Source organism: Carettochelys insculpta, chromosome 10 (genome assembly GCF_033958435.1).
Source record: "Carettochelys insculpta isolate YL-2023 chromosome 10, ASM3395843v1, whole genome shotgun sequence".
In the NCBI taxonomy this organism is placed as follows: Eukaryota; Metazoa; Chordata; order Testudines; family Carettochelyidae; genus Carettochelys; species Carettochelys insculpta.
In genome coordinates, this window is record NC_134146.1 from 53,938,396 (window position 1) to 53,962,718 (window position 24,323).

General features: G+C 45.9%; 1 protein-coding gene across 1 annotated transcript in view; it reads left to right on the top strand.

Moving 5' to 3' along the window:
- MELTF (melanotransferrin) overlaps positions 1-24,323 on the top strand; it is an 85,551-nt gene that overhangs the window by 31,558 nt on the left and 29,670 nt on the right. Inside the window, exons 6-10 of the mRNA XM_075003941.1 lie at positions 1,425-1,492; positions 2,359-2,546; positions 6,124-6,283; positions 10,317-10,468; positions 13,175-13,271. Coding sequence (XP_074860042.1) covers positions 1,425-1,492; positions 2,359-2,546; positions 6,124-6,283; positions 10,317-10,468; positions 13,175-13,271 — 665 coding nt within the window. The remainder of the gene's footprint in view (positions 1-1,424; positions 1,493-2,358; positions 2,547-6,123; positions 6,284-10,316; positions 10,469-13,174; positions 13,272-24,323) is intronic.

Here is a 24,323-nt window from a genome sequence, read left to right on the forward strand (position 1 = left end):
CATGGCCTCCCCACCATCAGTGGGCCTGCCTCCTGGGAAGACATTTTGATATTCACCTAAGTGCAGTCCATAAGTATTTATCATACTTGGATTTGATGCCATCTTAGAAAGAGCTAACAAACTCCGTTATCAGAGAGGTAGCTGTGTTAGTCTGTAGCTTCAAGAATAACAAGAAGTCTTGTGGCACCTTATAGACTAACAGATATTTTGGAGCATAAGCTTTTGTGGGCAAAGACCCACTTCATCAGATGCATGAGAGGGGCGGGGTGGGGGTTCAGCAGTGAATTTAAACAGTGGAGTCCCAGTAAAAGGGAGGGCCAGAGCTGACAAGGGCTATTCAGCAAGGTGGAAATGGCCCAGTATCAACAGTACTTATCAAAAGAGGAAAAAACAAGTCAGATCAGACAGGGGGACGTGAGCCTTTGTCAGAGTCTAATGGGGAGATATTAGCACCCGGAGCAGAGACACGGCCTTTGTAAGCTGCGAGCCCCTCCCAGTCCTGTTTAATCCATAGTTAATGGAACTCTGTTAGTTTTTACACATTAATATTAGGCTTAGCCAGCTATTGGATGAATCTGAAGCTTTCCATTTCAAGTGCAATGAGATCTTTTATTTCTTACTGTGCTCCTCTCCTCCACTTTAGCAATGCCAGCCTCAAAATCTCTTTCTTTACTCTATTTCTTTCAGTACTTGTGTGTGTGACTTATTCATTTGCCTACAATGGTGCTGGAACTATTTTTAAGGTGAAGGTGCTGAGTTGCACCTTTTATTGCCCCAGGCTGAGGTCACATCTAGAGATGCCAAGTTTACTGGAGTATATGCTGTTGCCACTAATGATGTCTGGCTTCTCCACTATGGGAGAGTTAGTAACACAGTTACTGCTGGAGGAACCCTAAAGAGGCTGCTTTGAAGCTGGAATGCAGGTCCAATGGGACCCCAGAGGGTTGGACACAGGGCTGGTGGAGCTGGGTGGAAAAACCAAGGAGTGCTGCTGCACACCCCACACTTCTATTTCCTGCACTTTTGCTTTCCAGTGTGTTTGCCCAACCCTCCCAATCCACATGGGCCAGCCCCACAGATGTTATAAATTAAAGAAATCTGTATCATTCTCTTTTAAACCGTGACTGCTCATTCCAGGTCTTCCAGGGTATCAAGTGTAGTTCTAGACTTTCTATCACAGCGAATCACTTGATATTTGTGTCTTGTACAGCACCAAGCATTGTCAGCAAATGTCCTATTAGTCATTATCCTCTGCCTTGATCATTATTCACAACATAAGGCTAGTCAATAGGTCAGCATCTTCCTAATGGTGGTTTTTGGGACATTTCGATGTATAGGCCTACTGTTGTCTATGTATAGGCCTGTACTATTATTATTCCAGACTTACGGTTAATAGTGTAAAAGTGAAATCTGATTTATGGTAGGTGTTTGGCTGAAGGAGCTGGAGATGTTGCCTTTGTAAAGCACAGCACTGTATCTGAAAACATAGACGGTGAGTAATGCAAGAGTTCATCTCTCATTTGAAAGGTCAGCTGTAGTTTGTAAAGTGTTGCTAATCTGGCAACCCCAATAATAAGAGCAATGTCATATGTTCAGAATTTATTTATTTCCTTGAATTTATTAAGGAATAATCAAAGGTGAAATAAAGTAAGAATACCTTCTGAACACGAGAGAGAAAAATGCCCCCAGAACAGAGTTTTTTGAATCAGTCATTGATTTCAGCAAAAAGTAAAGTGAGTAAAATATTGAAATGCAGTCTGGAAGCACAGATTGAGCAGAACCAAAATCCTGGACCCAAACAGTCTTGACATTTGGAATATTTTAAAAATGTAATACAAATACAGGTGGTTTAAGCTTCCCTGCTGTGGAATCTCAGCAGAAACAGACAGAATGGAGCTTAGTTAATGGCACCACTAATCTATGCAACCTCCCCTACAGCCTTGGCACTTATGGAATATACCTGTAAGTATATACCACTCAGCTATCAATACCCCACTTTTAAAGTCCAGGGAAGCTCTGTTTAGTAGAGGGCACCTGGATCATAGTACTGTCTCAGCACTGCTATGGTCCGCAGTATAATTCAGAACTGCCTGATCACTGTTCTAATATATGTTCTGCTGTCAACAATTTCATTGGGTTACATTTAAAGCAAAAGAAATAACTTCAGCCATAATCTTTCCCCCATCCATACATTGAGGAATGTGAAGTGGGGTCTGGTGCTCATGCGACCAGGTACTTTAGAAATAATATGGCTAGCTGGGTAGAGTAGAGTCAGAGGGAGACAGATGCATCAACAGCTCAGTAACCACTGGCATGATTGTTAAAGCTGTTTCCTAACTGTTTTCTACTTGATTTTAGGCCAGACTCCTTCCTCATGGGCCCAAGAGCTTCACTCCAGGGACTTTGAGCTTCTCTGCCGTGACGGCAGCACAGCTGAGGTTATAGACTGGAGGAAATGCCACCTAGCCCGAGTCCCAGCTCATGCTGTTGTTGTAAGACCTGACACTGATGGATCGCTGATCTTCCAGATGCTTAAGCAGGGGCAGGTGGATTATGTTGTTTGTTATCTGTTGTACAGGCTTTTTATGTTGCTTCTCCTTCCACCTGGCTTGATCCTGGGGAATGATGAGCATCTTCAGCTCAGTGGGGATTAAATGTGAGTGGATTGCACTCAGCATCGAGGAGGATCAGGCCTAGAGATAGACTTCAGCCACACTTGGGGCTTGTGATCTCATACCACTTCCTTTGCCTCCAAATAGTAAGAAACACTGAACAAGACATGTTCTTCTTGAGGGGCAGTTGTCTGTGCCTTGTGCATGTACAAGTGAGAGAGCGCCCTTAGCGCCAAGGTTCCCAACTATATAGATTTTTTTTTCACTCCAGACTTAAACATAATTTAGGTTGTGGCTTGGTGAACAACTACATCTTAATTTGATCAAGCAACTTAGGGGTATGAAAAAATTCACACTCTGAGCATTGTAGTTAAATCAACCTAACCACATGGCTAGGTTGTTGGAAAGATTCTTCCATCAAGTAGGCTTTTGCTTCTCAGAGAGCTGGATTACCAGCATTAGAGGAAAAGCTCCTTCTATGGGTGGAAGAACCATCTACATCAGCATTTCCCAAACTAATTTGGCTTGGGCTTGGAACATACATACTGATGGAACACATACATGCTGGTCCAGGGAGGGGAGTGTTTCATACCAAAAAACTGCTGCACATAGTGCTCAAAAGTTGGTTCAAGAGTTAATATTTTTAGAAGTCTTTTATCTTACAAGAACAAAAAAATAACAAGAGAAAATCATATGAATGAACAACTAATGTCCTTCTGATAGCAACTCCATAATTAAGTATAAAAATTAAAAATTAAGTACAATCCCAAAACAAAACACCAATATAACAGCCAAAAGAGGGATGGTTAATGTCATTCTTCTGTACAAAAAGAGAGAGGATAACATTGTTCAAAAAAGGACTATCTTTCCTTATAGCTTAATAAACATTTTTATGTAAAAGAAACTAAAAACAAATGAGGTATGGAAAAATATTTTTAAATTTTGTGTTTTTATGAATTTGTTACTTTTACAGAAATCTACTGGAAAATAAAAATTAACAACATTTGACAGCTTTTTATTGGGAAGAGTGTTTTTCCATCTCTGTTTTATTATGAATGTGTTATAAAGAGTAATATACCTACAATACAAATACTATTCAAATACCTTGGTATTTTTGATACACATATAATTTCTTATTTAATATTTTAGAAGGAAAAATAGCCCTAGTGTCAAAATTTTTTCATGGAACACCTATATACATTGCATGTTCCATGGAACACAGTTTGGGAAACATTGATCAAGACTATGGCACTACACTGGCACAGAAGAAGCCCTGCAGCTGAGTTGCAGTATCATAGACATACCTCATGTTTACAGTACAATGACTATATCAGCGTAGCCCTGTTAGTTTACCTGTGCTGCATAACCTCATACCGTATCTGCAGCCTATGCCAACAGAAGAGGTTTTTTCCATTAGTGTAGAAATGTCACCTCCCCAAACAGCAGTAGGTGTATTAACAGAAGCATAGCAAATCAGTATAGCTACACTTCCACTGGGGATTTGTTCAGTAGAGCTATGTCAGCCAAGGGTGTAGTTTTTTTTTTTCCATACACCTCACTGAGCTCTGTGGCCATGGGGAAGTCCATGGATATGATATACCTTGACTTTAGCAAGCGTTGATACAGTCTACCTCAATATTCTTGCCAATAAATTAAGGAAGTGTGGGTTGAATAAATGGACTGTAAGGTGGCAAGAAAGCTGGATAGATGGGCAGGCCCAATTAGTAGTAATCAATGGCTCAAGGTCTGGCTGGTGGTTGGTTTCAAGTGAAGTTCCCCAAGGAGTGGTTCTAGGGCTGGTATTGTTCAACATCTTTATTAATGACCTGGATGAGGGAATGAATTGCACTCTCAATAAATCTGCAGAAAGCACTAAGCTAGGGGGCAGATAGATAAATTGGAGGGTCGGGATAGGGTCCAGAGTGACCTAGATAAATTGGAGGATTGGGCCAAAAGAAATCTGATGAGCTTCAACAAGGACAAGAGCAGAGTCCCACAACTGGGACGGAAGAATCCCATGCATTGTTACAGTCTGGGGACCAACTAGCTAAGTAGCAGTGCAGCATTAAAGGACCTGGGGATTACAGTGGATGAGAGGCTGGATATGAGTCAACGGTGTGCCCTTGTCACCAAGAAGGCTAATGGCATATTGGGTTGCATTAGGAGGAGCATTTCCAGAAGATCTAGGGAAGTTATTATTGCACTTTATTAGGCACTAATGAGGCCACATCTGGAGTATTGCATCCAGTTCTGGGTTCCCCAGTATAGAAAAAAAATGAGGATGCACTGGAGAGGATTCAGCAGAGGGCAATGAAAATGATTAGGGGGCTGAAGCACATGACCTACAAAGAGAGGCTGAGGGTTTTGGGCTTATTTAGTTTGCAGAACAGTGGAGTGAAGCGGGGATTTGATAGCAGCCTTCAATTTCCTGAAGAGGGGACTCTAAAGAGGTTGGAGAGAGGGGCTACGTCTACACGTGCACCCAACTTCGAAATAGCTTATTTCGATGTTGCGACATCGAAATAGGCTATTTCGATGAATAACGTCTACACGTCCTCCAGGGCTGGCAACGTCGATGTTCAACTTCGACGTTGCTCAGCCCAACATCGAAATAGGCACAGCGAGGGAACGTCTACACGCCAAAGTAGCACACATCGAAATAAGGGAGCCAGGCACAGCTGCAGACAGGGTCACGGGGCGGACTCAACAGCAAGTCGCTCCCTTAAAGGGCCCCTCCCAGACACACTTTCATTAAACAGTGCAAGATACACAGAGCCAACAACTAGTTGCAGACCCTGTATATGCAGCACGGACCCCCAGCTGCAGCAGCAGCAGCCAGAAGCCCTGGGCTAAGGGCTGCTGCCCACGGTGACCACAGAGCCCCGCAAGGGCTGGAGAGAGAGTATCTCTCAACCCCCCAGCTGATGGCCGCCATGGAGGACCCCGCTATTTCGATGTTGCGGGACGCGGATCGTCTACACATCCCTACTTCGATGTTGAACGTCGAAGTAGGGCGCTATTCCCATCTGCTCATGGGGTTAGCGACTTCGACGTCTCGCCGCCTAACGTCGATTTCAACTTCGAAATAGCGCCCAACATGTGTAGACGTGACGGGCGCTATTTCGAAGTTACTGCCGCTACTTCGAAGTAGCGTGCACGTGTAGACGCAGCCAGGCTGTTCTCAGTAGTGACTGATGGCAGAACAAGGAACTTTGGTCTCAAGTTATAGAGGGAGAGGTGTAGGTTGGATAGTATGAAAAAATATTTCAGCAGAACAGTGGTGAAGCACTGAAATGTGATAATTGGAGAGGTGGTGGCATTTCCATCCCTAGAGTTTTTAAGTCCTAGCTTGACAAAGTCCTAGCTGGGATGATTTAGTTAGGGTTGATCTTGCTTGAGGCAGGGGGCTAGAATTGATGACCTCCTGAGGGCCCTCCCAGCCATAGGATTCTATGAGTCATAGTGACCTAACTTTGGCTTACAGACACTTTCTCTTTCCTTAACTTTACAGCAAAGATTTCAGATGTTCGATTCAGCAGCTTACAATGCAAGGAATCTTCTCTTCAAAGACACCACCACCGAATTGGTTCCAATTATAAATCAGAACTACCAGGCTTGGCTGGGTGATGAATATATGCATGCCATGCGAGGCTTGAGCTGTGATCCCAGCAGTAAGTTTGCCTTTGGATTTTCTTCTGTAATCACAAATACAGGTTCTCTTACAACAGAGACAATTTTTATTTTGTTTGAATTAATGTTTACACCCTGATTGTTTAGAAAATTCATGGAGCACAAAGCCCCAAACATCACATTAGAGTGGGAGAGGTCACGACTCTGAATGAGACCTTGAAACACTGCTTCAGGAATCCAGCTATGATGGTGTAGGAGCAGCAAGGGTATCTAACTGATACTGATCGTGATGTGGTTTCTCTTACACAGGGCAGGCAAAGAACACAGAGTGCGGATGATTAAAGACCCAAAGGGAGACCAAAGAGACAGGATTCCTGAACTTTAAATTGATTACTGTGTTTAATCATGTACCATCCTGATCCTGAGACAGAATGCACAATACTTACCAGTGGGTGGTGGCATAGATATGCAGTTTTGTATTAGATTAACTGCATCAGTAGTTTCCAAGTCCTTAAATACAGTATACACAGGTGATAAGATCTCATGGTTTCGTCCCTATTCTGTCTTGATTCTTGCAGCATATTCCTTTCAGTGGTACGTGAATATTTGGTACTGCAGGCTTCCTTTCCCACATTGATTGTAGCCTCTGTGTTGGACCACACACTACCATTAAAAATCCCCAAACTGTAATTTACAGCTGGCAGAGCTCCACTGCAAACTGCAAGAAATGTAGACCTATGTTGCCAGTACTAATGGGTGAAGTTAGGACAGAGGAAAGTTACAAGGGATATGTGGCCCATGCCCACCCCCTCACCCAACTTCTCACCAGTCACCATTGTAGTTATTTAAATATAATATAGCAAAAATGTTTGAAATGTACAGCTCCAAATCCTTCTATCCCTTAGGCAAACTGACAGAATTGATTTCTTATTGTTCTGGTGGGAACTTTTCATGTATAATTCTAGGCACAAGGGCCCTAAGCATAGTCCTAGACAGCCTAAAACCAATGCTCTTTTTGTGCTGGTACATGCCAGTACTGAGTACTGGCACCTTGGCAGCCCCAGCCCTGGGATTGGTGGGGGTGAGAGGCAGGGAACTGGCTGAACACTGGTGCCTTTTTTTTTTTTTTTAACACAAAAAAGGCATTGCTTAAACCTTACTCCAGACAGAAGCAGCAGCCTCAGGACTGTGCTAACATGTGCCAGTTTGTAACCTTATACCAGCCTAGGATCTCCTGACTACAGTGTACTTTGACCATGCATTGACCTAGCCACAGTTTATAGCCTACAATGGATAGGCAGGGAAAAGGTGTTACAGAGCTGGCTTCTGTAGAGAGAGTGGAAGGAGGTGGTTACAACACCAGCATAAGACTTGGCTGCAAGGCAACATAGGTCCACTATTGAATTCCTGTGTGATCTCAGGCAAGAACTGTACCCTTTCTGTGCTTCTGTTCCCATATGTTAAATGTCATAGAACTTTCCTTCCATGCAGTGGTTTTGTGAGGAAAATACATGACCAATTATAAGGTGCTCAGTATTACAGTACAGTAAACCCTCGAGTTACAGAACCCCAATTTAGTGGCTTTCAGAATACTGGATGTCTGCCAGTGTCCTCCAACCCCGCCCCCAAAAAAAGTACTGTAAATGCTGGTGACTCAGCAGAGGTGCCACTGGAGCCAACACCAATGTGGCTGGAAGAGCCACCAGAGAGGCTTGCGTAGCTAATGAGGCTGGGGCCACTGGAGCAGCAGTAGAAGCTGCCAGGGCTGGGACTGCACCACAGCTGGAGCTGCTACTAGCTCCTCCCACCAGTGGTGGGGCACGTATGTGGGCAGGTGGCATTCATGTATGTGCCCCACCCCCAGCAGTAGGAGTGTGTGGTGGCTCCAGCAGCAGTGGCTTCAGTGGTGGTGGCAGTGGTGGCTCCTGCTGCCACTCTAGTGGCTGCAGCTGCAGTGAAGGCTCCAGCTGCAGCAGCTCCTCCAGACGCAATTGAGGTTCCCACTGCTGCGGTAATCCCTGCCACAGTGGCTCCAGCTCCAACAGCTCTGGTGAGTTGCCAGCATGTATTTGGAGTGGGGAGGGGCTGGGGGAGCCTGGCTTGGCAGGGGAGCACCATGTAAACTCTTAGATATAACAGACTTTTGGGATTAATGGGTACCTCTCCCCACCTATTAAGTCCATTAAATCATGGGTTTACTGTAATGAGGGCTGTACAAGTACAGTAGTGCTTGATTTATGCAAGGGTTCCAGTCCCACACAACCTCATGTAATTCAAATTTTGTGTAAGTCGGGGGCATCTTTTTTCCCTGGCGAAATGCACAGTCTGCAACCAGAGAAGCAGCAGGGCTCCTGCAGCTCCTTTTGAAATGTAAGTCCTGGGGTTGGAGGGGGAGCAGCTGGGGAGGGTTAGGGCTGAAGGGGGCTAGGAGGTGAAGTTGAGCCGGAGCTGCACACTGGGGTGATGGTTGAACTGGGGTGTGGGAGAGGGGTTTGAGCCTGAGCTGGGCTTGGGAGGGGTTGAACGGGGGTAAGGGGGGAATTTGAGCCGGGTGGGGTGAGGTTGGGCTGGAGCTGCACACAGGGGGTTTGAACCAGGACCCCGCCTTGGGAAGGGGTGTTGAACCGGGGCAAGAGAATGGAACTGGAGCAGCATGCAGGGGTTTGAACCAGGATGGGGGGTTGAGCTGGAGCCACTCACGGGGGTGGGGGAGTTGAGCTGGAGCTGTGCTTAGGTGGTGAGCCAGTGGTGGGTTTGAACTGGGGCCAGGGGGGCAGGGGTTGAGCTGGAGCCATGCATGAAGGGTGGTGAGCCAAAGCTGTGTGCAGGTGTGGGAACGGGGGCTGAGCCAGGGCTGGTGGGAGTGAGATTTTGAGTTGCGCTTAATTCGCATTAACGCAACTTAAGCACAACTCGAAATCATGCATTTTGAGCGTTTACTATGCCTAAGATGAATGGTGTACTTCTCCAATTTAGGGGAATCTGGACGTTTAGGTCAACTTTAAAGTTCCTTTGCAGTGTTAGAGTGGTATAACATGCCATAGAGACCAAGGCTCTGAGCCTTTGACCAGGAACCTGTCCCCATCGTTTCATACTCTCCACACAGGTGAACTATAGTGTGAGGGTGGGAGCAAGACAGAGAGGAGCAAGCAGGGAACACAGCAGAACCTTGGGAGGAGGGATGGGGAACAGACCCTCAGGGGAAGGGGCAGGTGTAAGGGTTGCAGTTTGAGTGCTGCCGCCACCCCCACTTTAGGAACCTTCTGCCACTTCTACCTCATACTGCAGACTATAATGCAGAATATTCTTAAAAGCCCTATGCTGGAAAACTGAGTCTTCATGACAACTTATACCACTTGATATTATGTGTGCTTTCACTTCTCAGAACCCTGAGGATCTTCAGTAATGGAGCATTTGCCTACAGAACTTGTCTGCTTTGCTGGTTTTCCAGAAGCAGTTGGCCTTCAGAAAGCATCAGATGTGTCTATTCAGGCTGGTCTATGGTTAAACTTTTGAGATAGCACTCTGGATGGATGTTAAGAACTAGCTATGGATGTACAATGCAGCAGGACTCACTTCTCTATCCTTTGCAATGGGATTTGGGGTACAGTCAGCAATTTCTTTGGTGGCTGTTGAGTCCAGCACAGTAGTTAGAGGGACGCTGTGCAGTAGCACAAAGCAGCACAGATAATGGTTTCTCAATTTAGGAGCCTAGAGAGACACATGGGGTCTGTTTGTGTCATAAGTATCAGTGAAGAATTTTCTTTATGTTTATTGCACCATAGCTCTGTCTATACTGTACTGCTACAGTTGTGTTAATTTCTAAGACCCGCATCTGACGCAGCATGTCTTTGCCCACAAAATCTTATACTCCAAAATATATGTTATATAAGGTGCTACAGGACTTCTTTTTGCTTTTGAAGATATGGACTAACTTGGCTACCCTTGTGATACAATTTCTAAGTGTGCATTTTAATAAGGTGAGGGACCTGTGTTAGTGATTATAAACAGAAAATATACATGCGTCCATCTGTTAAATGTAATCCCTATTATTTTCTTTCAAATTTAATGCAGGGTTACCAGAAAGCCTGAGATGGTGTATTGTGCTTAGTGAGGAGCTATGGAAATGTAGTGAAATGGCTGTTGCCTTTAAAAAAAAGAACTTGAAACCAGATCTCCAGTGCGTTTCAGCCCAAACAACACAGCAATGCATGGAAATGATTCAGGTGGGCTTGTTACCGTGCTTTGTATGAACAATGCAGGTTCTTGGTCATGAATGCATTATAATGCAGTGTCTAATGTGCGTGTGCAACTTTTCTAGATAGGCTCAGAGCTACTCAATTGTATGATGTTGGCACTGTACATAAGCAGCAGGCACTGGCTGGTAAATCAAGATTTTAGAGGACTCTGTAGGTCTTGTGGTAGAGGCCAGAGATATTGGAGCAACAATCTCATGCTACCGTTTTGAGAGAGAGATCTGTTTCCTCACCCCAATATCTCTTATAAACACCTACTGCAGCCAGGCCCGCTGACGGAGGGGCAAAGGAGGCAGTTGCCACCAGGACCCTTAAAAATGCCATGGCAGTACTACTTCTGCTGCATGTGGCTGTCAGTTGGAAGGGGCAGCACTGAGGGATTGCCATGTAGGAGAATCATTTCTGGCAAAAAGAATGTGGGGCTTGCTGAAACTCGCTCAAGCAAAAATCATAACCTACTCCTTTCAAGGTATACCTGCATGACATAATAATAGGAGTAGTAGTAATAATGATAATAATAATGACAACAACAAATAATGCTGCAGCAGTGATTCTGAACCCAGGGCTATTACAGGGTAGCACTACAGCACAAAACAGTTTCATAGATGTTTGCGCTTGAGCGCTGAAGCCTGGGTAGGAAGAATGAGATTCAGTATCCAAGCTTCAGGTTCATCCCAAACATCTACACAGCTGTTCGTAGTGCTGTTGCATGATCCCTGCAAGTCTAAGTTTATAGACCTTGGCTCTGAGACACTATGCAGAGGTTTGTCATGTAAACATACCTCAAGTGGCAAAAGCTTTTCCACCAGTGTCACAAATGACACAAGTGAATTAACCTTAACTCCTGAACACTAGCCAGAATCCTAAGGGTTAAAGCTTTCATTCTAGGGGGATGAACTAGGGGGACAAACTAGGAGGAGAGGTAGATTCGTTGGAGGGTAGAGAGAGAATCCAGAGGGAGCTGGATAAATTAGGACATAAGAACATAAGAACAGCCATACTGGGTTAGACCAAAGGTCCATCCAGCCCAGCATCCTGTCTGCTGACAGTGGCCAGTGCCAGGTGCCCCAGAGGAAGTGAACCAAAGACAAAGATCAAGCGATTTGTCTCCTGCCATCTGTCTCCAGCCTTTGACTAAAGGCTAGGGGCACCATACTTTACCCTTGGCTAATATCCATTTAGGGACCTAACCTCCAAAAATTTATCAAGCTCTTTTTTAAACTCTGTTGGAGTGCTGGCCTTCACAGCCTCCCCTGGCAAGGAGTTCCACAGGTCGACTGTGCGCTGTGTGAAGAAAAATTTTCTTATATTAGTTTTGAACTTACTACCCATTAATTTCATTTGGTGTCCTCTAGTTCTTATTTTATGGGGACAAGTAAATAACTTTCCAATATTCGCTTTCTCCACACCATTCATGATTTTGTATACTTCTATCATATCACCCCTCAATCTCCTCTTGTCTAGACTGAAAAGTCCCAGTCTCTCTAGCCTCTCCTCATATGGGACCCTTTCCAAACCCTTAATCATTTTAGTTGCCCTTTTCTGAACTTTTTCTAATGGAGGACTGGGCCAAAAGAAATCTGATGTGGTTCAATGAGAAGTGTAGAGTCCTGCACCTGGGGCGGAAGAATCCCAAGCATTGTTACAGGCTAGGACCAACTGGCTCAGCAGCAGTACGATGGAAAGGGACCTAGGGGTTATGGTGGATGAAAGGCTGGATATAAGTAAACAGTGTGCCCTTGTAGCCAGGAAGGCCAACGGCATACTAGGGTGCATTAGGAGGGGCATTTCGAGCAGATCTAGAGAAGTAGTTATTCCTCTATATTCTGCACTGGTGAGACCACATCTGGAATATTGTGTCCAGTTTTGGACCCCCCAGTATAAAAAGGATGTGGATTTGCTGGAGCAGGTTCAGCGAAGGGCAACAAAAATGATTAAGGGTCTGGAGCACAAGACCTATGAGGATAGGCTGAGGGATTTGGGCTTGTTTAGCTTACAGAAGAGAAGACTTAGAGGTGATTTAATAGCAGCCTTCAGCTTCCTGAAGGGAAGCTCTAAAAAGGAGGGTGAGAAACTGTTCTCGGTGTCAGATGACAGAACAAGGAGTAATGGTCTGAAGTAGAAGAGGGAGAGGTGTAGGTTAGATATTAGGAAAAACTACTTTACCAGGTGTGTGGTGATGCATTGGAATGCATTGCCTAGAGAGGTGGTGGATTCTCCATCTCTTGAGGTTTTTAAGTCCCGGCTGGACAAGGTCCTGGCTGGGATGACTTAGTGGGGGTTGATCCTGCTTGAAGCTGGGGGCTGGACTAGATGACCTCCTGAGGTCCCTTCCAGCCCTGTGATTCAGATTGCATGTCTGCATTTTTGCATCTGATGCTTGTTTGGTTATTATGTTTTATTCTGCAATGTGGGAGCATGATGTGACAGAAAAATCACTTTGCCTTATCCACAACTAGCTGAAGAATCTTCTTAAAGTTGATTGGTCTCTACAGAGGGACCTGGGAGCATTATTTTTATAGGATCAAGGACTCATTTTAGGGATGACAGAGAATGAGGCCACTGATACTGTGCTTTCTGGATTCTTGCTTTGAAAGGTTCTTAAACTAGATGTGTGCCATCACTGTATCTAGGATGGATTTTTTTACACAACTTATGAATTATATTTCCTTTCAGAAAAAAGAAAGTGATGCTGTAAGTGTGGATGGCGCTGATATTTACGTAGCTGGGAAGATGTATGGCCTTGTGCCAGCTGCTGGAGAAAGTTACTCTGGTAAGAAGAACAGAGAACATAGGGTTTTTGTTTTGTAGGCTGTTTGAAAACACTTGAGAAAACATAGTTTGAGGTCAGTAGACCTGTCTGGAAAATCATTTGTCAGACAGAAGCTAAACAATATGTTTGATCCAAAAAAACCCACATCTTAAACTTAAATGACTCAGTGTTGATAGAACTGGGCTACTCTGGTAATCTGTTGACCACATGGCTCCTGGCTCTCTGCCAGTCCTGGTTCACAGCTCCCTGCCAGTCCTGGGAGCCAGGCTGCCACTAGGTTTGTGGCTCCCCACCAGTCCTAGCAGCGCTGGTCAGTTTCCCGGCTCCCATAAGGAGGGGAACCAGGAGTCAGGCTGCCTCCTCTTTCACATCTTCCTGCCAGTCTGGGGAGCCATGAAACTGACAAGCGCAGCAGCACTGGTCAGTTTCCCAGCTCCCCTGACTTGAACAAAATTTTACTTACATGTAGTTGCCTGGGAACCTGTGTGTAAGGTGGGGGTTAATATATCTATACTATTATAAAAGGAGAGGTGTCTGTCCATCTGGGCGTCAGTCCCACTGTAGTCAGTGTAAACATTCCAGCTGCCTACCTCCACTGGAGCCTACTGAGCCCTTCCCGCTTTCCCCTCTTCCCCCTACACCTCTGTGCTCCCTCCCACAGCCCCACATCTGGCTCACCGCCAGCCCATCTCTTTGCACATCCCACCATAGTCATTGTGAACATTCCCAAGGGCTACACCTCTGTACCCCATCCCTGGCTTCCCAGTCCCTCTCACTCACCCCCCCACACTGCAGCCCCCCCCCCCCCCGGCTTGCTGCCAGCCCATCTACTCACACGTCCCACAGTAGTAAGTGTGAACGTTCCTTGGAGACCCCCTCCCAACTGCAGCCCCTGTAGGCTTCTCCCCCTTTTCCCTCTTCCTGCTACACCTCTATGCGACCCCCGTCTTTTCCCAGCCCCTCCCACTTCCTCCTCCAACAGCAATTCCCTTCCACCCCCCCAGCTAGCTACCAGCCCATTTCCTTGTGCACCCCACTGTAGTCAGTGTGAACATTTCCCAGAACCCTGGTGCCTGCAGCAGGAGTGGGGGCAGGGGTGACTGGCTCCTGTGACAGGAGAGGGAGGCAGGGGTGATTGGTGCCTATGGCAGGAACATGGGGTAGGGGCGACTGGGACTGGTGCCTGTGGCAGGAGAGGGGCAGAGGTGACTGCGGCTTGTGAGAAGAAACGGTGCAGGGAGGGCCACCCCAGGAGGAGGAGTGCAGGGAGGGCTACCCAGAGGGGCAGGAGGGGGCACCCTATTGAGCAGTGTTGGTGAGAGCACAGGGGGAGGAAAGTGCACACCCCCCTAGGGCTCCTACCAGTTTCCTGGCCAGGGCAGTGTGCAACACTCAGAGAAGCCCTGTTCCCTGCTTGGCCCCAGGCTCCTCCCTGAACTGGTTGGCTGCCCAGGCACTGTGTCTCAGCAAGACTCACCCCTCCTGCCAGTCTGGAGCAGGAACCATGAGTTCCAGCCACAGTGGGCCACTATCAGAGCAAGAGTCTGGTGGCAGTTGGTCTGCAGTCAGGGTGGATGTCTGGCCAAGGTGAAGCCACTCAGAACCACCATAAAACCTGGGCATGCACACTGTCTTCTTCCATCACCCACAGCCTGTGCCCACAGAGCTGCCACAGGTAAGTCCAGCCCATTCACTCATGCTGAGTACCTTCCCTGCCCCCTCCAGAATGATCCCTTTGTGCCAGCTTGCTGTGTGGACCAGACTGGCCACCTTAACAAGCTGGGAGCTTCCCCTCTACTGCTGCAGGCACCAGTGACCCCTGCCACAAAGGGGAGGGCACTACTACTACTATTACAAAAGAATAGGCGTCTCTCCATCCATCTGTCCCACCCCAGCCAGGTCCCTGGGGCTGTAGCTGCTGGTGGATCTCTATACCCCAACTGGCTTCTAGCCCTGGGAGCTGCTGGGGTTCCCCTGGCCCAGTCCTTGGGGCTGGAGCTGCCAGTGGAGCATTTCAGCTGTAGCTGCCACAAAGGGGGATGTGGGCAGGACCTGGGGAACCCCAGCAGCCCCCACGCTCGGAGCTGGAAGGGGCACAAAGCCCCACTGGCAGCTTTAGCAATGGAGACTGGGCTGGGGGAAATCTGGCAGCTCCAGCCCCGGGGATCCGGCCAGGGAAGGGGGAACCCCTGCAGCCCCAGGGCAGGGAGCTGGCTGGGGCATGGAGCTCTGCCAGCAGCTCCAGCTCTGGAACCTGGCTGAGGCTGGTGGAAGCCCCAGAGCTGGGAGCTGGCCAGCGTGTGGAGCTCTGTCAGCAGCTCCAGCCACATGGCTGCTGGGAGTCTCCCAGGCCTGCACATATCCCTGAGACTGGAGTTGGTGGGTTACCTCTGGCCCAGTCCCTGTGGCTGGAGCTGCCAGCAGGGGTCTGTGCCGCAGCCAGCTGGCTGCCAGCCATGGGGGGCTCCAGTGTTCCCTGACCCCGGTCGCGTCCCTGGGGCTGGAGCTGTTGATGGAGCACTTTGGCTATAGCCACCACAAAGGGCTGGGCCCTCCTAGTTATGATAATTCATAATACAGCTCTAGCACTTTAACTCTCTATGAATTAAGGATATAAGTCAGGAGCCTCACAATTCATCTGTAATCTTACATTACCATGAAAGCTGTTAAAGAGCGATCTTGTTAAAATCATAGAGACATGGGCACTGTCTTACCAAATCAGATCAAGTGATCTATCTCGTCCAGGCACAGGCCACAGGCAAGATCCAAAGATGCAAGTGGTAAATAATTAAAGGACAGTAATATAGTTAAGGTCAATTATTTGGTTTTATGGAAAATAAGTTTTGTCAAATAAATTTGATTTACTTTTTAGCAGATCACAATTTTGGCTGTTAAAAGAAACTGTGTGCACTTAATATACTTAGATACACAGGGCATTTGATTTAGTCCTGCATGATGGTCTGGTTTAAAAAAAAATCAGTAGTCTACAAAATCAATACAGCCCATATTAAATTAATTTAAAATAAGTTAACTGATAGTTTTCAATATATAATTGTAAATGGGGAACCATTATAAAAATATAATAATGGCCATATTAGGGCAGACCAAAAGTCCATTTAGCCCGGTACCCTGTCGTCAGACAGCAGCCCATGACAGATGCCCCAGAGAGAATGAACAGGCAAGTAATCATTAAGTGATCCATCCCCTGTTGCTCATTCCCAACTTTGACAGACAAAGGCTAGGGACACCATTCCTGCCCATCCTGACTAATAGTCAGCAATGAACCTCTCCTCCATGAATTTATCTAGCTTTTTATTGAATCCTGTTAAAGTCCTGACCTTCACAAAAACCTCTGGCAAGAGGGTCCATAAGTTGACTGTGCATTTGGAGAAGAAATACTTCCTTTTGTTTGTATTAAACCTGCAAACTATTAATTTCATTTGATGACCGCTAGTTTTTGTGCTGCGGGAAAAAGTAATTGTATTTAGGTAGTCCGTCGTGTCTGATGATGACATCATGAGATTGCACAGGCTCTCCGGTTGTGGACTTGCATGTGGCTGAGGAGACCAAGTTTTGAACAGCATGGGTGTTCACAGAGGGGGCAAGGAATTGTCCTGGCTCTGTTGGTGCAGCTGCTGCTGTTCCTTTCTTCCTCTCACAAGTGTCAATGAGGCGTATGCGTCACTGCTCTTCAAAGTTGTCATACGCATGTTGTACGAGATCATGCCAGCCTGTTCAGTCTTTTGCATGCTACTCTAGCTGATCTGTTTTCAAACCAGCATGAGCAATGTTGGCCTTCACGCAGTCTTTATGCCTCTTGCGAGGCCTACCTTGATTCCTTTTGCCCTGGGAGAGTTCACGCTAGAGGAGTTGCTGAGGGATTCTTGACTCCTCCATTTGTATGACGTGCCCTGTCCAGAGAAGCTGGGCTTTCAGAATCATGGCTTCGATGCTCGTGGTTCCTGCTCTGTCCAGGACTTCCAGTTTCGTAACTCTGTCCTGCCATCGATTGTGCAGTATTGACCTCAGGCTGTGTGTGTGGAAGCGCTCCAGCAGTTTTATGTGTTTTCTGTACAAGGTCCAGGTTTTGCAGCCATCCAGGAGACTGGTCAGGACTACAGCCTTGTACACTTTCAGTTTAGTGAACTGTTGGATACTGTGCTGATTCAACACTTGTGCTCTCAGACGTTCTAGTGCCCGGCTGGCCTGGCAGATTCTGGCATTGATTTCTTTGTCAAGGGAGCCATCATTGGCTATCACACTGCCAAGGTACTTGAACTCCTCTACTGTTTTTAACTCTATTCCTTCAATAAAGATTGAAGCGGGGAGAGCAGCAGATCCTGGAGCAGGTTGAAACAGTACCTGGGTCTTTCCTAGGCTGATGGTCAAACCAGAGAGGCGAGTGGCATCAGCAAACTTGTTGACGATGAGCTGGAGATCAGATTCCTCGTGTGCCATAAGTGCACAGTCGTCAGCAAAAAGGGCTTCAAGGATGAGCCTCTCAAGCGTCTTAGTTTTAGCATTCAGACAATGAAGGTCAAAAAGTGACCCATCAAGTCTGTGTTTTATGTAGACTCCAGGGTCCAGGTCCCTAACTGCATGGCTGAGGACGCACGTGAAAAAGAGGTTGAATAACACTGGGGCCAGCACGCACCCTTGCTTCACACCATTGGATATCTCAAATGGATCTGAGGACTCACCATTTGAAAGAACAAAGCCAGTCATGTCATCGTGGAACAGACATGAGGTTAACAAATCTTCTCGGGCAGCCAAGTTTTCACAGGACAATCCACAGGGCTTCTTTGTTGACGGTGTCGAATGCCTTGGTCAGGTCTATAAAGACAGCGTACAGATCCAAGTTCTGCTCTATGCACTTTACTTGGACCTGACGAACAGCAAAGATCATGTCAATGGTGCTGCGGCCTGGGTGAAAACCACACTGTGCATCTGGTAGGTTCTCCTCTGAGATGTTGGTGATCAGACGGCTTAGGACGACTCGAGCCAAGATCTTCCCAGCAGTACAGAGAAGGGAGATGCCCCAGTAATTTCCACAGTCAGCTTTGTTGCCCTTGTTCTTGAAGAGCGAGATGATTGTGGCATCCTTTAAGTCTTTGGGCATGTCGTCTTCTTCCCAGATGCTGATCAAGATGTTGTGAAAGGCTTTAAGTGGCACTGGTCCTGCCGCTTTGAAGATTTCAGCAGGGATACTGTCCATCCCAGGGGCTTTGCCAGAGCTGGGCTGGTGGATTGCCTTTTTGACCTCATCCATTGTAGGGGGCAGGTCAAGACTGTCTATTGTGGGTTTCTGAGGGATCTGGTCTAGGGCCACAGGGTTGACAATGGAGGGTCTGTTGAGAAGGTTGCTGAAGTGCTCTCTCCACCTATTATTGACGTTGTTCTTCTCCCTCAGAACGGTCATGCCATCTGCAGACAGGACAGGTGTATTACTTGGCTTTGAAGGTCCATATATAGCTTTGATAGCACTGAAGAACATCCTGGAGTTCTTGGTGTCAGCGTAGTATTGGACTTCATCAGCTTTACTCTCCCACCACTCATCTTGCATTTTGCGAAGTGCCATTTGCGCCTGGCTCTGAAGGTGTTTGAAATGATCATGTTTGGAGATTGAGGACTGATTGTTTTGCCATAGCAGAAATATGTTCTGGTTTTCCTCTAAGATCTTCATGATGGCCCCGTCATTTTCATCAAACCAGTCTTGGTGAACTCTCTTTTTCAGTCCTAGTGTTGACGTGGCTGACTCCGTCACAAGGGTTTTGAACTGGTCCCGCTTTTGTGTTGGGTCTCCAGTCAGAGGTCCATGGGACATCAGCACTTCGTCAAGGCAGGCTGCGAATTTCTCACGAAGACCAGTATGTTGCAGCTCCCCCGCCACCACCACTGCACAGGTTCTTTGTATTTTCTCATCACTTCTATTTACCTCAAAGTCCAGCGGCAATGGTGAAGGGGAGAAGCAACAGGTGGAGGTGACCACTGGGAGTCGTAGCTCCAAACCAGCACGTAGGCGGCCCGTGGACTTTGGTCACTCAACTCTGACCCTGGGACGACAGAGGAGTTCAGCAACATCCCAGGCAACTGAGCAGGCCTTTCTAGGAACAGCACTGCTCACCTTCAAAATGAGGGAGGGGACTAGAAAAGGTGCCCCTAAAATTGCTCATCCCAACCAAAATGGCCAGCATGCCGCAGCTGGCAGTTTTACCCTCCCAGTGGTCAAAAAACAGTGACAAGAAAGATGATATTTGCAGCATGGAATGTTCGCACCCTCTTGGACAGGGAGCATGCTATGAGGCCTGAGAGAGGAATTGCCCTCATAGCAAGAGAACTGGTACGTTATAACATTGACATAGCCACCCTGAGTGAGACCAGACTGGCAGAGGAAGGATCCATCTGCGAACTAAAAGGAGGTTACACCTTTTCTGGAAAGGCAGTCCAGAACATGAAGAAAGAATCCGTGGAATGGGACTTGCCATCAAGCTATCACTTCTGCACCAGCTTCCTCACCTACCAGCTTGCATCAGTGAGCATCTGATCAAGCTCCGCTTCCCCCTCAACCCCTCTTGCCACGTTACAGTCATCAGTGCTTACACCCCCCGCACTGATTAGCAGCGACAAAGCAAAAAGAAAGTTTCTATGAAGGCCTTGACCATCTTGTGAAAGCAACTCCTCCTAGTGAGAAGCTTCTCCTGCTGTGTGACTTCAATGCCAGGGTCGGCAAGGACTGTAGGACCTGGAAAGGGGTGTTGGGGGTTTATGGTGTTGGTAACATGATGCCAATGGCTGCCTTCTGCTGAGCTTGTGTGCAGAAAACGACCTGATGATTACCAACACGCTCTTCAGGCAAGCTGATAAATACAAGACCACATGTATGCACCCGAGATCAAAACAGTAGCACTTGATTGACTATGTCATCAGTCGCAGGTGGGACATTCGAGATGTTAAGATCACCAGGCCCATGCGGGCAGCTGAGTGCTGGATTGATCATAGACTCATCAGATCAGTCCTTATGCTGCACATCACACCACTGCACTGCAAGGAGCTCAGGGTTGTCAGACCCTCCTTCAGCATCGGGAAGCTGCAACATACTGGGAAAAGTTAATTAACTTTTCCTTATTAACTTTCTCAATGCCAATCATGATTTTATAGAGCTCTTTAATATCTTCCCCTTAGGGTGTGCCTACACTTGCATTCCTCTTTTGAAAGTGGTATGCAAATGAGGGAAATAAAAAATGCAAATGAGGTGCATATTTGTATGTTTGGCACCTCTTTTGCGTGTTCTTATTTTAAAACGCTTCTTTCAAAAGAAGAAAACCAGTGTAATTGCTGCGCTTTCAAAAGTAAACCCCATCTTTGAAAGACTCCTTCTTCCCATTAAATAAAGGGAAGAAGGATTCGTTCGAAGATGGGGTTTACTTTCGAAAGCGCAGCATCTACAATGGTTTTCTTTTTTCAAAAGAAGCTCTTTTGAAATAAAAATATGCAAATGAGGTGCCAGATATGCAAATATGTGCCTCATTTGCATTTTTATTCCGTTCATTTGCATAGCTCTTTCGAAAGAGGAATGCAAATGTAGACACACCCTTAAGCCGTTTCTACACAGGCCACTTTCTCCAAAAGTGGTATGGTAATACATGGCCCGAAATATGCTAATAAGGCCCAGATGCAAATTTCCCATGCCTCATTAGCATATGGTCACGTGATTTGAAGTCCGGAAGACCGTTCTTCCAGACTCCAAAATGCCATTTAGAGGTGCAGCCCCAGGGGAGCTTCCGGCAGTAAGTCTTTCTTCTGGAGGCCCCTTCTTCCCAAAAATTTCTGGGAAGAAGGGGCATCCGGAAGGAGGACTTCCTTCCGGAAGCTCCCCTGGGGCCATGCTTCTAAACGGCATTTTGGAATCCGGAAGAACGGTCTTCTGGACTCCAAATCACATGACCGTATGCTAATGAGGCATGGGGAATTTGCATCTGGGCCTTATTAGCATATTTTGGGCCATGTATTACCATGCCACTTTTGGAGAAAGCAGCCTGTGTAGAAATGGCCTTAGTGTTTTAAGCTGTAAAGTCCCAGTCTCGTTAATCTCTTCTTGTACGACAGCTGTTCCATACCCCTAATAATTTTTGTTGTCCTGCTTTGAACCATTCTACAATGTCATTTTTGAGATGAGGCAGCCACAGCTGTACACAATTTTGGAGATGTGGGCATACCATGTATTTATATAGAGGCAATAAGATATTCCCTATCTTATTTGCTGTCCCTCTTTAATGATTCCTAGCATTCTGTTTTCCTTTTTGCCTGCTGCAGCACATTGAGTGCATGTTTTCGGAGAGCTTTTCAGTCTAGAAAAGAGGAGACTGGGGGGGCGATATGATAGAGGTATATAAAATCATGAATGGTGTGGAGAAAGTGAATACAGAAAAGTTATTTACTTGTTCCCATAATATAAGAACTAGAGGACACCAAATGAAATTAATGAGTAGCAAGTTCAAAACTAATAAAAGAGAGTTTTTCTTCACACAGCGCACAGTCAACCTGTGGAACTCCTTACCAGAGGACACTGTGAAGGCCAGGACTCTAACAGAGTTTAAAAAAGAGCTTGACAAATATTTGGAGGTGAGGTCCATAGGTGGATATTAGCAAGGGGTAAGGTATGGTGCCTAGCTTTTTGTCGAAGGCTGGAGATGGATGGCAGGAGAAAAATCACTTGATCATTGTCTTCGGTTCACCTCCTCTGGGGCACCTGGCATTGGCTACTGTCAGCAGACACAATACTGGGCTAGATGGATCTTTGGTCTGACCCAGTATGGCCGTTCTTATGTCTCCAAGATCTCTCTCTTGAGTAATTATAGCTAAATTAGTCCTCCTCATTTTGGGTGTGTAGTTGGGATTATTTTTTCCAATGTGCATTACTTTACATTTATCAAACTTAAAATTCGTTTGCCATCTTGTTGTCCAATCACTTAGATTTATCAGAAACTCTACACTGTCTGCTTTGGTCTTAACTATTTTACAACTCATTTTACTTACGAGCCTTTGGTGAGGGATCTTATCAAAGGAGTTCTGGAAATCTAAGCACATTATATCCACTTGATTCCCCCTTGTTCACATGCTTACTGACCACCTCAAAGAACTCTAGTAGATTAGTAAGGCATGATTTCCCTTTACAGAAGTCATGTTGACTTTTCCCCCACAAGTCATGTTAGTCTGTCTGACAATTTTATTCTTTACTATACTATAGTTTCAACTAATTTGCCTGGTACTGATGTTAGACTTACTGGTCTGTAATTGCAAAGATCACCTATAGAACCCTTCTTAAATAGTGGTGTCACCTGGCTGCTTTCCACAGAGAACCCTCCCTCTCTCTGTCTATGTCTACACAGCAGAGCTCTTTCAGATATCTCGAAATAGCTACTCTGCATCTTTGAAATGTGGTTATTATTTCAAAATATTTTTTGAAAGAGTGGGCACTGTATTTTGGCATACCTCATTGCAGGAGGAGTAAGATGCTTCAAAATAGCACATTATTTCAACATATGATGCTGTTTTAAACAGTGTAAATGCTGAAATAGCCTATTTTGTTATAAATTCAAAATAGGATTTGGAATTTGTGTAGCACAAATTGTGTATCTTATTTCAGATTTAAGGTGCCATGTAGATGTAGCCGCTTGGTTAACACTTTACAAGCATTCATTCATGACACCTGCTCAAAGAATTCTAGTAGATTGGTGAGGCATGATTTTCCTTTACAGAAACCATTCTGACTTTGCCCAGCAAATTAGGTTCATGTATATGTCTGACAATTCTGTTCTTTATTATAGTTTCACCCAATTTGCCTGGTACTGATGGTAGCCTTACTGATCTGTTAAGGGTATGTCAACATAGCAAAGTTATTCTGGAATACTTTATTCCAAAATTGTTATTCCAAAATAAAGTATTCTAGAATAATTATGTTACAGGGAAGCCCTGGCATAAGCAAAATTTATTACAAAATAGTTACTGAGAGGTAGCTGTGTTAGTCTGTATCTTCACAAAACAAAAAAGCAGTCATGTAGCTCTTTAAAGACTAAAAAAATAACAGTTGGTGAGCTTTTGTGGGGCAGACACCCTTCTTCAGGTCCGGCAATAGTGCTGAAAATGAACTGGCACTATGAATATATAACAGAAGGATAGAAAACAAACAAAAAAATGAAAACTGACAAATCATCTGGGGGTGGGGGGGTGCTATTCCTGTACATCCACTAATGTTATATATGCCATCATGTGTCAGCAGTGCCCCTCTGCTATGTGTATTGGACAACCACTTTGTCAAAGAATGAATGGACACAAATCAGACTTTAGGAACCTGAACACACACAAACCTATCAGTGGGCATTTCAATGGAGTAGACCATAGTATTAAAGACCTGAGAATCTGTGTGCTACAACAAAGAGACTTTAATACCAGAGTCTCAGGTCTTTAATACTATGGTCTACTCCATTGAAATGCTCACTGACAGGTTTTTATTCTCAAATTGGACACTTTGGGACTTGGTCTTCAAATTGCCTTACACATTACAAACACAACTTCCCCATTTTTGATATTTGTAGTGATCTCAGGCAAGTCAGTTAACTTGATAGACACTTGGAGAAGGTAATTTTCTTCCCTTCCAACCCACCTTTCGCCCCCCCTCTTGCCCCCCACCATCTGATTTGCCCATTTTTGTTTTTGTTGTTGTTGTTGTTGTTGTTGCGATCGACTCCTCCCTCCCTCTCTCCCCATGGCTTCCCCAGACCTCTACTTCCTCCCCTGAAACCTCCACCACCGCCATCACTAAGGGTACACCCCCACCCCCACCGGTAGGCCAATCAGAATATGCAAAGGCCCTGAGTCAAGCTGTGGGGTCTAGCCTGGGAGTTCCTGGCTCGGGTAAAGCAGCCACATTCATCCCTCCCCAGCCCGTGTCACATCAGCCCCTGGGATGCCGGTGTAGAGTGAGAGCTGCCTCTACAGAGAAGTACAGAAAAATAATTGCAACCTTTATCCAACTTTTACATCTTAGACCAT